Raw genomic sequence first — 14,829 nt, 5'->3', positions numbered from 1 at the left:
CCTGCCTTGAGTCCCCTTGACAATACATTGTGGTTGTGAGCCAAATAAACCTTCATTCCCTGTGTGTGGGTGTGTGCTCCTGTGAGTGAGATGCCAGTGGAGTCCAGGGGAGGGGGCATCAGATACACTAGAGATGGAGTTCTAGGATGCTTTGAGATCCTGACATGGAAGTTGGGAACTCAACTTGGATCCTTAGAGAGAGCAGCATGGACTCAGAACCACAGAGCTGCCTTCAGGCTCTTTAAGTTACTTTTTGCCAGAAAGGAAACCAAGACACAGTAAGGCAGCACCTGGGAAATACAAGCATACTAAAAACAACTGTTCCCTCCTGGTGAAGGGATTGCTATGAAACTTGTTGGTGCCTTTGGAAATGAACAGTTAAAGGATTGGCACTTGATTAGATTCCAAGTGAAGTGAAGTTACTTACCTCCTCCAGCTCACCTCCAAGTGAAGTTACCTCCTCCAGCTCACCTCCATATGAAGAGAAGTTACTCACCTCCTCCAGCTCACCTTCAAGTGAAGAGAAGCACTTACCCTCCTCCAGATCACCTCCAAGTGAAGAGAAGTTACTTACATCCTCCAGATCACGGACGATCCTCCTGTTCTTCCGATCAGTCACGAGTCGTTGAAATTCTTCCTCCAAAACAGGGTCATCTCGCTTTTGCTGGATTTTTATATGAGGAGACATATTAAAGTCAAAGATGAATGCATATAATTTCTCTTTAAAGCTTGTGGGAAGTCAGACAGTGATGGTATACCCCTTTAATCCCAGCACCTAGGAGGCAGAGGCAGGTGGATCTCTGGAGTTTGAGGCCACTCTGGTCTATAAATCAAGTTCTAGGACAGCCAGGGCTACACAGAGAAACCCTATCTTGAAGAACAAACCAACATAACCAAAAAAAGAAAAAGAAAAAACCCCAAACACCTAACCACCTAACACACACACACACCAAATAAAAAGTAAAACAAAACAAAAATAAAGCTCGTGGAACCTACTGGACAATGGGTCACCTATGCCATGCCATGGAGTACTGGCAAGTTAAAGTGTTCATTTTTCTTACTGTTCAGACATGGGGAGCTTTAATAGCAACAAGGGTCTCTTGTAGCCCAGGCTGGTCTCAGATTTACTATGTGTCTGAAGATGTCCCTGAGCTTCTATTTTCCTGCCCCCACCTCACAGAGAGCCCCAGCTAGCTAGGAATCAGTCCCTCACAAAACATGGGACTTTAAAACAATGCTTTTTTTTTGGTAACTTGATTGCAGGTCCTTCGGTGTGAACTCTGTATATGACAACATATGGTAATGCCCCAAAGGCAGTAATGCCCCAAAGGCTGTAATGTCCCAAAGGCTGGCCACAGAGGTCACAGAGGTGGCTTGGGAGTTAGGAGTGGTTGCTGGGCTTGCAGAGGAGCCTACCACTGTGTTGAGCAGCTCACAACCACCTGGAGCTCCAGTTCCAGGGGAGCAGATAGCATCTTCCAGCCCCGCAGGCACCCACTCACTGATGCGTACTCACATACACTCACTCACGTATACATAATTACAATTTAATTTTTTTTTAAAAAAAATTGGCCATTTCCAGATCCTTCCTACTCACTGAGATCCTGAAGTTCACACTACTAAGCTTTGCTGGGTTTTGGGGCGGGGTGATGAACTGGATCCCCTAAAATTCATATGCCAATGCCTCAACCCCTAACACCATGGTATGTGACTATACCTTCCATACAGCTCTTGGGTGGCTCCTGACAACGATTTGGGGTCTCTCACCTCCATGCTCTGCAGACCACAGGGAAGGAACCTCATATCCAAACCATGGCCCGAGCCTGAGTTATCACCTCCGGTTGATGGACTTTGTTCTTTCTGCTAATTCTTGCTTTCTATTTAGACTGAACTCACTCTTTCTCTGGTTTCTGAATGTCCCAAGCAGACGCAGCATAGGTCTCTTGTGTCATCTATAGACACCCCACTTGTAATTAGCAATTTATGTGTGATCAGCCCTCTGCCTTTCCCCTCTTTGATTCTCTCTCTCTCTCTCTCTCTCTCTCTCTCTCTCTCTCTCTCGGAATTGAGCCCAGGGCCTCACACATACAAGGCAAATGCTCTGACATTCAGTGCTAATCTCAGCTTTCTTATGCATTTTCTTTCTCCTGATATGGTGTCTTGAATACAATAGGAATTAAAAAGATGTAGTGAAATAAATGATATCAAATTAGCAGTCATTCTGACCTTGTACTTCTCATATGATTTTTGCCGCTCATCACTGAGATCTTTTCTAAACTTTAAAGTTGTGTGCTCTTTACCAAGGTGCACCTGCCTGTGGAGAAAAAAACAACAACCTCGAGAAGCCATCAGCAAATATCGTCCTTACAATGAGTGTTTTAGCTATATTTTATAACCAAGAAGAAATGGAGAAAAACTGGAAGGAGTCACCTCTGGGGTGAATAATATGTCCCATGAGAAATGAAGCTTATCACAGGTAATGGTGCTATCACATCTTTAATCCAGCACTTGGGAGGTAGAGGCAGGTGGATCTCTGGCCAGCCTGGTTTACAGAGCAAATTCCTGGACAGACAGAGCTACATAGAGATACCCCATCTTGAAAAACCAAAACCAAAACCAAAGGAAGGAGAAGAAAATAAGAGGAAGAAGCAGGAGGAGGTAGAGGAAAGAGAAGGAGGAAGAGGAGAAGGAGGAAGAGGAGGGGAGGATGAGGGGAAGGCAGAGGGGAAGGAGGAAGAGAAGGGGGAGGAGGACAAGGGGAAGGAGGAGGGGGAAGAGGAGGAGAAGGAGAAGGAGAAGGAGAAGGAGAAGGAGAAGGAGAAGGAGAAGGAGAAGAAGAAGAAGAAGAAGAAGAAGAAGAAGAAGAAGAAGAAGAAGAAGAAGAAGAAGAAGAAGAAGAAGAGAGAAGAAGAAAGCCTATCTTCTGGTGACTTATGCTAAGATGTCTACAAATTAATGCAACAAGGGCCTGAGAGATGGTTCATTCGGTCTAGTGTTTGCTTTGCATGCACGAGGGCCTGAGTTTAGTCCCCAGGAGCAGGAGCCTTGCACAAAAAGCCAGGAGTGGTGGTATGCTCTTGTTATCCCGGTACTGTGGAGATGCAGAGATATCCCATGACAGTCAGCCCAGTCTGCTTGGTGAGCTCCAGATCATCCAGAGGCCCTGTCCCGGAAAACAAGGTTGGGGCTAGAGAGACAGCTCGTGGTTAAGAGCACAGGCTGTTCTTCCAAAGGATCCAGGTTCCACATGGCAACTCACAAGGGACTGTAACTCCAGTACCAGGGGATCTGATGACTTCTTCTGGCTTCCACTGGTAACACAATGCACCAACAAACATGCAGGCAAAATAGGATCACACATAAAATAAAAGAAACAAATCTTTAAAACAAACAATACAAGGTGGATGGCACCTGAGGAGCAAAACCTGAGGTTTACTTCTAGCTTCCACAAGCTCTCTTCTCTCTCTCTCTCTCTCTCTCTCTCTCTCTCTCTCTCTCTCTCTCTCTCTCTCTCACACACACACACACACACTCTCTCTTTCTCTCTCTCACACACTATCACACATCCTCTCTCACACACACATATACACACTGTCTCTCTCTCTCACAATATTCTCCCCCACTCACACACATTCACACACACTCATGATATCTCACACATACACATATTGTCATACACACATCCTCTCTCTCTCTCTCTCTCTCTCTCTCTCTCTCTCACACACACACACACACACACACACACACACACATTCACACAACACTCGGTCTATCTTACACACACACTCACACACATCTCTCATATTCACACTCACACAGTACTCAGTCTTTTACACACACACTCACACACATACTCTAACACACACATTCTGTCTCTTCCCCCACAAACACACTCTATCACACACTCACATTCACACATACTCTGTCACACACACACACACACCTGTCTCTCTCACACACACACTCATACTCTTTTTCTCACACTCATATATTCACATACACTTTCTCTTACACACACACACACACACACACACACACACACACACACACACCAAATGCTCAGCATCACTAGTAGTCAGGGAAATGCAGATCTAAGCCATACAAAGCAACAGGTGTTGCTGAGGATGTAGAAAAACTGTGCCTCTCCAGTGTTGCTGATGAAAAAAAAAAACAAAAACAAAAAAACAAAACAACAACAAAAAAACAACCTAGTGGTTGAAATGTGGCATACTATACAGTGGAATATTATACAGTCACAAAAGGGGAACTATTCATAAATGCTGAGATGTGGATGACTCTTGAAAATGTTTTAAGTGACAGAAGCCTGTGACTAAACTTTGCACCATTGGCTAGTACGTTAATTTAGTATTTCTTTTAAACTGTAAATTAGAAGAGATTAAAATATGGGCAGGTGAGATGGCTTAGTGCCACCAAGCCTGACACACCAAGTTCAATCTCTGGGACCTGCATGGTGAAAGGAGAGAACTAACTCTTGCAAAGTTGTCCTCTGGCCTCCACAGGTGTGTCATAGTATGTATTACCACATACAACTTCCAAACAGATAGTGTTTGAAGTTTAAATACATGATTTAAGAAATCAAATGTTTCTCTAGAAAAAAAAATAATGGGGCATGTGCATTTTCATTGACCTACTGAAGATGAACACATGGAGAGGCTCGTGGGATTCCATAGTTTAAACTAATATAAAAAGAAAAAGTCCATTTGACCTCAGAAGCACAAGAATGCTTCTCCCTGAACATCTGCTGCCAGGGCTGTCCCCAATTGCTCCCACTGCTTGGGGGCTGGGGTGGCAGGCAGCCATAGCTGGCAGGGAGGAGGGGCTGAGCCTCCCACAGTTCACTGTTATCCTGCCCTGTCTGCTATGTGTAGGAAACAACATGTCTTAGTTACAATAATTTATTTCTAATAGCCACCCATTCTGAGCTAGAAACACCAGCTGAGGAGAAGGAATAATTGAATTCACCAAGGGAGTTTATCAGTAATTGCACGCCTTTGTGTCTCCTGCATCAAAGGCCATCCCCTAAAAGCAGTCACCCTGACACTTGATACACATTTCCCTCAATATTTACCACTTAAGATGGTTCTCGCTCTCTTCCGCAATATTCTGTCTGACTTTCTGTTCGAAGAGCGCCTCCTTCATCTGTCTGGTTTTGGAGATTTCGTCACCTTGGTCCAAGACTGGAGGCAGGAGCGGGCAGAGATCATGGCTGTAATCAAATCAGTCACTTGCCCAGACAAACACAAGTGTGTTTCTTACCATGCCGCCTAACAGACATCTAACTGAGTTTTGTTCATAAATAATAAATATGGTTGGACACATTTCTCTCTTATTCTGCCCCAGGGACTGGTTTATGGTAGACCAAGTGGCAGTTACCTTGTTTTAATTCCTTAATCTTCAACTTTCCCGGCTCTTGGTTTAGGACAGTTGCCACGGCGAATGGATTGGACAGATTTGCTGGAAACCGCAGGTCCTGGTACTCGATTTCCTGAGGACCAAGGTGGGAGGGATGAGTTCTTTTCTCTCTGCCTTTCCATTGCACTGGGGGTGCCCCGCCCCCAATGTACCTTCGGCGTTTTAGGTGTGGCCTTCTTGGGACTTTGGTAAAAGTGTGCATACATTGTTTTTTCTGGAGGAACATTTACTTTCCTAGAACGAGTATTTAATCTCTTGAACTCTTCTAATCTGGAGTTTAAAACAGATGGGAAGTTAGTATATAATGCAACAGTTTAAAGATTTATTTTTATTTTATGATTGTTGCCTGTATACCTGATGAGGCCAAAAAGAGTGCACCTGATTTCCCAGAGTTGGAGTAACAGACAGCTGTGACCTGCCATGCAGGTGCTGGGAACTGAACCCAGGCCTTCTGGTAGGCCAGCCAGTGTTCTTAACCACTGACCCAGCTCTAAAACACGCCCCCTCCCTGATCAAGGGGTTTGTTTTTGTGTTCTTTCTGATAAAACTATCACTTGTGGATCAATATTATAACTAAACTGAAAGAAGTTTGTGTGTCAAAAGGAGTCCATGGAAACAAATTTCATATTAGCATATTAATATCACATACATGAGCATATATTATTTATGTATGCAGACAAATTATACACCAGTGGTTGCCTTCCTTCCCATTCTTAAAAAAATACATTTGTGTGTGTGTGTGTGTGTGTGTGTGTGTGTGTGTGTGTGTGTGATGGCATCCATGTGGCGGTCAGAGGACAACAGTACTCTCCTTCCACTATGTGGGTCCCAGGTAAGGAACTCAGGTCGTCAGCCATGGCAGCAAGCACCTTACATGCAGAGCCATCTCTCCTTTGCATTCCTCATGAATATGAGAAGTGGAGGCGCAACAGGCTAGGGGATGCTCTGGTGGTCTAGCATAATTTGTTTCTTGCGGGAAGCTCTTCAACAGCTTCAGCTGATTATTTTAGAAACCATGACTTTGATTTACTTTGCTAGGAAAAGAATAATTATGCTCTTTGGAAAGCAAAAACAAAACCGGGGTGGGCTTCTGGCTAGGTTGGTGGGACACCTGGCCCTATGCTTTAGAGACTTTTATGTATACTCATCTTGTAATTCAAATGTTGTTTTTGTAGTGCTGGGTTGAGCCTGGGGCTACGCACATGCCAGGCAAGAGACCGATGACTGACATGCACTCCCAGCTTTAAAAACAAACGTCTGGGGGGTGTTACAGGAAAAGAGAGAAAATTTGGATTCTTCTTGTTTGTTTAAAGGCAGGTTCTTGCTATGTAGTCCAGGCTGCCTTTGAACTCATGATCTTCCCACCTCAGCCTCTTCAGTGATGGGATTCCAAGTGTGCACCACAATGTTCATAACTGGACTGGACTGCATTTTTGATGAAGTGTTAAGAAAAAATTGGGGCTGTGGCTATAGCTTAGTTGGTAGAGTGCTTGTCTAGAATGCATAGTGCCCTGGATTCTATACCCAGCACCAAAGAGACTAGGTATAGGGGTGCATGTCTGTAATCCTAGCACTCTGGAGGTGGAGGCAGGATGAATGTCAAAATCATCTTGGTTCTATAGTGAGTCTGAAGCCAGCCTGGGCTACCTGAGTAGACAGAAACATGATGAAGAAGCCATACGGTAAGGCCATGTTGGGGTGGCAGGTTCCAGTGAAGACACATTCGTATGGCTGCGAGTTGAACTGTGAGATCCACAATTGAATTTTTATTTGTGCCATCCCATACTGGATGGGTGTGAAATTGATAGTTACTGTTGCCTTCCCGTTAGCTGGAATTATTCCTGTAAGGAGAAGAGGGGGGATGTGATTTGATCAGTTGCTTTTCTTGTTGCTGTGACAAAAATGCCCAACAAAAGCAGTTTAAGGAAGGGAGGGTTTGTTTTGGCTCACAGTTTGAGGGTTCACAGTCCATCATGGTGGGAAGTCATGGTGGCAGGAGTGTGAGGCAGCTGGTCACACGGCGGCCACAGTCAGGAAGCAGAGAGATGGATGCTGTGCTCAGCTCCCTTTCTCCTGTTTATTGTCTGGGACCCAGGCCATGGAATGGGATATCCCACTTTGATGAACCCATGCCCTGTCTAGTTTTTTTCCCCTTCTGGCATTGTCAGGCAAGATTAGCCATCACAGAGGTATCTGTTCTGTTTACCAAATGCAGCTAACGAGGTAACACCAACCCCATCTTCCCAGCATATCATGGGTGTGCCTCTGCTCACTCTACTCTTCAAAGTGCACATGACTCAACTTCTGAGTGTTGACACAGACCTTGCTTATCAGTGACGACACAAATCCTTTCCAATAACTATCTGATCGTGTGGTTATACAAATATGGACAAATCTATCTGCATTAGTGCCTCAAATGTAAAGTCCCAGAATGCTGACCCTAGAGCAACAACCAGAATGCAATGCCCATGCTGTAAGCAACTTGGAAAACTAGGAACACACAGCTAGGAGTTTTGTTCTAGATAGTTTAATTCCCTGTGTTTTTCTGTAACTTATTCTTTCCTCCAAATCTCCCTCCTTCCCTCCCTCCCTCCCTCCTTCTCTCCCTCCTTCCCTTTATTTCGTGTTGGGGCTGGAGTCCAAGGCCTTATCCATGCTTGGCAAGTTGCTCTACCACAAAGCTACACCCCCAGCCCCCCTCCTTTCAAATCATTTGGATGAACTGGTGTTCCTTCTTCTGTCAAACAGCAGGCTATGCCTTATTACTTCTTTGTATCTCTGGTACCAATTGGGCTTAGAACACTGTGTGTCCAGGGGTTGTTAAGATCACAGCCTGAGCCTTCACAGCCCTAACAAGTCAGGCTCTACCACTCATCCTCAATAAGCCATTAAAGAGACAAACTAATAATGAAAAACAGAAAAAAGAGATCTAGCCAGTGTACCTAGGAGAATGAAGAGGCCCAATGACCCCCAAGTCCATATGAGGTTCGGATTTAAACAGAAGAGGTGTGCATAGCTAAGCTGTCCTGGTCAAGGTGTGGTCCTGGCCATCACTGGCTTTTCACTACTCATGGCCATTCTCCCTGCAAGGTAGTCTGACAAGTTGTCAGAACTGTGTGATGTCTCTGTGTAGGTCCTACCTGAATATTTCCTTCCAGGGAAATTGCAAGCACCTAAGACAGACACCAGCTCACAGCTATTTTACCTACCTGAACCCCTCCTATGGTACTTTAAAAACGGGCAGTTAATAGTTTCTAAGAGAGGTAGAGATATTCTCTCCAGTGGTGTAGCCACTGGCAAGGTGCCCATGTTGCTGTAAGCAATCCTTCAAGAAACACAGTGGAACACAGACATGGAATTAGAAGGGGGGCTAGTTAGGAACAGCAGGATCAGTGGGAGTGGTAGGGGACCAGGGAGAGTAGTAGGGGTGAATATGATCAAAAAACATTACATACATATGTGAAAATACCATTGAAAAACATTGTATCATATAAATAATATGGAAGACTGGGTTTATGGCTCAGAGAATGTTTGCTGTACAAGTATTTGCTGTACAAGCATAAGGATCTGAGTTGGGATCCCCAACTCCCATGTAAAACCTGACAAAGCAAACACATCTGTAACCCCAGCACTGGGAGGGGTGGAGACAGGAGGATGCCTGGAGCTCACAGGCCAGCTTAGCAGAAACAGTGAGAGACCCTGCCTCAAAAGGTAAGGTGAGGAAACAATTAAGGGAGGCATCCCAGTATGCCCATGCACATGTGCACACTCTGGTACACACACACACACACACACACACACACACACACACACACACACACACACAGTAGGCATTTGTTAATTTCCTGAGCACAGGTAGAGGTCAAAATGGTTAAGTGATGGCCACTATTGCATCTTAAGCCCAGGGCCACATAGAAAGAGCCACCAGAGACAATGGATCAGCAGGCCAACAGCAGATCATTTGGGTAGATAAACCCAACTGAAGAGACTTTAATACCATTATGTGGTCAGAACATCACCCTGTGGGATCTGCAGACCATTCAGGACTTGAGGTCAAGAGCATCCTACTTCTTTATTCCAGCTCATTAACTTAAAAACACAAGGACAAGCTCTGGGGCAAGGATTAATGTTACCCTGACCTGGGTGATTAATTTTGTTAAGTGCTCCCCACCTAGACATAATACAGAAAGCCTGCTGTGAAGACGTAGTCCAGGCAACCACAGTAAGCTGGTTTTTGTTTTGTTCGGTGTTTTTTTTTTTTTTTTTCCTGTTAGTGCAGCTCCTTCACTTGAACATGACGGTGGCAGGCTGTGCAATGTTGACAGTTGTAAAATATGTGCCAACTTTTGGTAGCTAATACTTGGCCAAAATTCATAGTGGCACAAAGGAGTGATGTTTTATACATAAGGAAGGTATTCTCAATTTTTAACCTCATTTGAAAATTCTATCTCAGGGCTGGGGGTGTGGCTCAGTCTTTAGGGTGCTTACCCAGCATGCATGAAGATCCCCAACCCCACACAAAACAGCATTACTGGTGTCAACACTCAGGAGGTAGAGGTGGCAGGATCAGAAATTCAAGGTTATCCTTGGCTACAAAGTGACTTCTAGGCCACCCTGCAAACAAGTGTGTCTGTGGAGCAGGCAGTGAGATGGCTCGCTGTAAAGGTGAATACTGTCGAGCCTTATGACCAGAGTTTGACTTCCAGACCCATATAGTAGAAGAGAACAAACGAGAAAGTTGTCCTCTGCTCACAATGCAAACATATGCACACACAAGTATGTGAAATATGTACGTTAAAAGGTAATAGAAAAATATAAAGCCCAACCCACTATTCTTGGATCAATTACAGATCACTACCTCCAGGGCAGCCAGGAATAACGAATTATGTTAAGTCACTGGTTGGGAAGATGGGTATGGTGATGTGTGGTGCCAGATCCCAGGACTCAGGAGACCATGGCATGAGGAGCTCCAGGTCTAGGTTGGAGATCTGCACCACCCAGCAAGACAAACAATAGCAGACAACAAATAATAGTAACAACAAAAACTCAAAGCCAAGAAAGTCCTGGCTGCAGAGATGGCTCAGTGGTTAAGAGCATTTGCTGCTCTTGTTGATGGCTTGAGTTGGTTCTAGCACCAACGGCAGGCAGCTCCAGCTCTTCAGACCTTCATGAACACTGCATGCCAATGGCATACATACACATGGATACACACACATAAATAAAAATAAAAAAATAAAAATAAAAATAAGTAAGGCCATAGTTTATCAATGCAAGCATTATGAAGAACACACAACAACACGGAACAATGAAGTCTCTACCAGGAAATATTGCTCTGTCATTTGGTAGGTGATACTAATATAAAGCAAACAAAGGTGTACTTAAGTATGTAAATAAAGTAATATAAACATGTACAGGGACATATTTAAATATGTAAATAAACTAAGAAAATATAGCCATGGGCAGTGACTAAAAGAAGACGGAAAATAAAAGCACATTGTTTTTTAGGGCAGTAAGGCTCAGTTGGGGAAAACATGTAAAAATCATCCCATATTGCCCTAGTTAGGGTTTCTATTACTGTGAAGAGACAACATGACCATGGCTATTCTCATAAAGGAAAACATTTAATTGGGTGTCTTACAGCTCAGAGGTTAAGTCCATTATCATCATGGTGGGACATGGTGCTGACCATGCAGGCTGACGTGGTGCTGGAGAAGCAGCTGAGTTCTATATTTTGATCCACAGGCAAGAGAAGGAAACTGTGCTTGCTACATTGGGCATAGCTTGAACATATAAGACCTCAAAGCCCACCCCAACAGTGACACACTTCCTCCAACAAGGCCACACCTGCTTCAACAAAGCTACATCTCCTAATAGTGGCACTCCCTATGGGCCAAGCATTCAAACACCTGAATCTGTGGGGGCCATTCCTACTCAAACTACCACAGCCACCTTCCTTTTTGAGACAGGGCCTCTCAGTGAACACAGAGCTCACTGGCTGGCTATGTTATCTGGCTAGCAAGTGCCAGGGCTCCTGTCCACTGCATCCCTATTACTGGATTGCAGCAAGCACCACCACACCTGGCTTTTACATGGGTGCTGGAGATCAAGGTTGACATGTGTAGCAAGCACTCTACCGACTGGCCTCTCTTCAGCCCTGCTTCGAGCCCTTTTGAACTCCATGTTATTGGCCTCGGTACTCTACTGTGCATTTACTCCCTCTAACTGGAGCCTGCTCACCATCCCACCTCCTGGCCCCAGCCTTTGATAACCACTGGTCTAGTCTCTATGTCCATAAAATACTTTTAAAAATTGTTTTTTTTTTTTAATTTTTTGGAACAGGGTCTCTCTGCATTGTCCTGGCTGTCCTGAAGCTCCCTATGTAGACCAGGCTGGCCTGTAACTCCCAGAGATCCACCTTCATCTGTCTCCTGAATGCAGGGATTAAAGGCATGCATCGGCACACTTGGCCAAAAACAAACAAAAAAAGAGAGGCAGTCTTATGTGTCTCATGCCTTCACTTTCTGTGGCTGAAGATGAGTGCTGGGATTACAGGTGTGTAGTTATGCAGGGCTGAGGGTGGAACCCAGGGTCCCTTTCATGCTGGGCAAGCATTCTGTCAACTGAGCTACACCCTATGAGACCAAACTTCTTAGATTCCACATGTAAGTGAGATCACCTATGTTATTATAAGCTTTAAATGTTTCCTCCCAGCAGCTCGGAAGTATAGATTATTCCCATGAATTGTCATAGAGCCATCTAAGCCTCATACTTGGAGACTTGAGTTTTAACCTTCTAAGAGTTAGGGTCCCACAGTTAACAGCTGAATCGTGTAAAAGTCATCTACAGACAGGCTTTGATAAGTTCTAGCACTGGGGTTGTGGAGGAAAGCATCAAGAAGACAGGGTCCCCTTCTGCCTCAAAGTGGTGAGACAGGGCCTGGGGCAAGAGAATGGCCTCAAGGGTCACTGGGCCTCCATCACAATTCTCTTTGGTCATTTAGGAACTCTGCAACTCAGCTTGAATGCATTAACTGAGGCTCAGCTTTCTCGTCTGTAAAATGGGACAAGGCTTAAAGGACACACTGACCTGTGGGTCTGGGATGAGCGCCGGTGCATACCATGCGCCTGAAAACTGAACTTCCAGGCTTTAGGCCACATAAGCAAGCAGTAACTTAGGGTGGGCTCAGTTACCACCAAGCTGTTTGTAAGAAGAAATGTGTCTTGAAACAGTTTACACTTGACCCGTTTTAGCCTCTCCATTTTCATGTGTGTGTGGGTGTGGGGGGGCATGCATGTACGCGTGTGCATGTTTGCATGTGTGTGTGTCCTCCAAACATGCTGGCTAGTGTTTATGGAGTCACCACGTAAACAGGGCCCTGAGTGTCCATGAGAGTGCTTCCAGAAATGTCTAGGGGTGGGGGGTGAGAAGACCTGCCCTGCATGTGGGCAGTGCTGCTCCAGTAGCTGGGATTCTGGGCTGAATATAAAGGAAGATGAGCTGGGCACAAACATCCATCTCTCTGCTTCTGGACTGTGAATGCCATGTGACCAGCTGCCTCCTGTTCCTGCCGCTATGCTCCATGTCTTCCCTACCTCTTCCACCCCTTTAGACTGTGAGACAAACAAACCTTTCCTTACATTGTTTTTGCCACAGCGACAAAGAAAGCAACTAATATTCCAAGTTCTGCCTCTGACCTGAGATCGCTGGGCGGTCGGGTGTGTGACATCACACCATCCTCACCTGACTTTGGCTCAATTGTAAAGGCCTGATGAGACCGAAGCAAAGTGATGTGGAATTCAAAATCCACGGGACAGCTGCACTGCAGGGGGATCACATAACTTTTGCTGCAAAACAAGCACAAGAAGGAAATGGAACACGTCATTTTTCTTTTTAACTTTCTTTAACTAACTTAGAAAGGAATAGAGACCCAGGAAGCACAGCAAGCAGCAATAAGTGACACCCAACATCAGTTGGCACTTCCTGTCCCACACTGACAGAAAGATTTGGAAATAGACTCTCATGTAGCCTAGGCTGGCATCAACTTGCTGAATAGCCAAGTGTCTGGTTCTGTTTCCCTGACAAAAGCAACTTAAGGGAGAATGGGCTTATTCGTCTCTCAATGTCAGGTTACAGTTCATTGTTGTAGAGAAATTGAGGCAGCAGGATCTTGAGGCAGCTACTCCCACAGCCAATAGCAGGGAGCAATGAAGCAATGCATACCTGCTTGTGCTCAGTTCTCTTGCTCTCTCTCTCACACAGTACAGGATCCCCTGCTTAGGGAATGATGCCCCCCACAGTGAACAGGTCTTCCCATATCAAAAAATGTAATCAAGATCATTCCTGATAGACATACCCACAGGGCAACATGATCTAGGTAATCCAACATTGAAAGCTTCTTTTCTGGTGACTTGAGATTGTGTCACATTCACAATTAAAACCAACTGTCACACCAAGGATGATCCAGAGTTTCTGATCTTTTCTCTAGCTTGTAAGTGCTGGGATTACAGGCATGCATAGCCATGCAGTGCTGAGAATGGAACCCAGGGCTTTCTGAGCATAGTGGGCAAACACTCTACCAACTGGGCTCCATCCCTGCTCATCCATTGTACTCACTGTGAGTGGAGCTGCCAGGTTGGGGAAATCTGCCTTCTTCGAAGGGACCCACCTGACCTGCTCACTGTGGACTTCACCACCACACACTGGGCCTCACCTGCCCTGGATTTGGAATCCCATAAAGGTGGAGTCACATGTGTAGGAATCTCAGTGCTATCCCGGATTCTCTCTCTCTCTCTCTCTCTCTCTCTCTCTCTCTCTCTCTCTCTCTCTGACACACACACACACACACACACACACACACACACACACACACACACACACACACTGCTCAATAAATATTTGGTTTTCAGTAACCATTTAGGCTTTGAAATTCACTATCTTTGAAAAAAAGTCGATGAAATATCTGGGATAGTTCAAATACAAACATTTTTGAACAATTAAGATTTCTCTATTCATTCCTAAGAACTATAAACAATTTCCAAAGAAATAAAGCATCACTGACTGACAGTCCTCATCTATCTGTTCCTTTCTCCTTTGTAGGAGTGACATTTACTAGGGGTCTTCTACCTAAAATTTCTATGTATTTAATGATATCACAACAAATCATGCTTAGGAAGATGTGGCTACAGGAGGAGTGGTGGCTAGTCAGGGAGGCAGATAGTGATGAGCGCTGGTCTTCAGCTTGCAATCTCCTTTTTATTAATATGGGACACTACCCCATAGGATGGTGCCACCCACATGCAGGGTGGGTCTTCCCAGTTCAGTTAAATCCCTCTGGGAATATGCTCTCACAGGCACACCCATGTGTGTTTTCTAGGTGGTTTCAAATTTAAGTCAAAT

The 14,829-nt window shown here is 44.9% G+C and overlaps 1 protein-coding gene across 1 annotated transcript in view; it reads right to left on the bottom strand.

The window, feature by feature from the left end:
- Cfap221 (cilia and flagella associated protein 221) overlaps nucleotides 1–14,829 on the bottom strand; it is a 69,457-nt gene that overhangs the window by 24,127 nt on the left and 30,501 nt on the right. The window contains exons 6-12 of the mRNA XM_035444920.1: nucleotides 13,174–13,277; nucleotides 7,115–7,274; nucleotides 5,586–5,703; nucleotides 5,395–5,506; nucleotides 5,090–5,198; nucleotides 2,227–2,314; nucleotides 575–664 (exon numbers count right to left, since the gene is read on the bottom strand). Of these exons, the coding sequence (XP_035300811.1) occupies nucleotides 575–664; nucleotides 2,227–2,314; nucleotides 5,090–5,198; nucleotides 5,395–5,506; nucleotides 5,586–5,703; nucleotides 7,115–7,274; nucleotides 13,174–13,277 (781 nt within the window). The remainder of the gene's footprint in view (nucleotides 1–574; nucleotides 665–2,226; nucleotides 2,315–5,089; nucleotides 5,199–5,394; nucleotides 5,507–5,585; nucleotides 5,704–7,114; nucleotides 7,275–13,173; nucleotides 13,278–14,829) is intronic.

Source organism: Cricetulus griseus, chromosome 5 (assembly GCF_003668045.3).
Source record: "Cricetulus griseus strain 17A/GY chromosome 5, alternate assembly CriGri-PICRH-1.0, whole genome shotgun sequence".
Lineage (NCBI taxonomy): Eukaryota > Metazoa > Chordata > Mammalia > Rodentia > Cricetidae > Cricetulus > Cricetulus griseus.
Note: the sequence above shows the minus strand (reverse complement) of the source record. Positions and strands in the feature narration are given on the sequence as shown.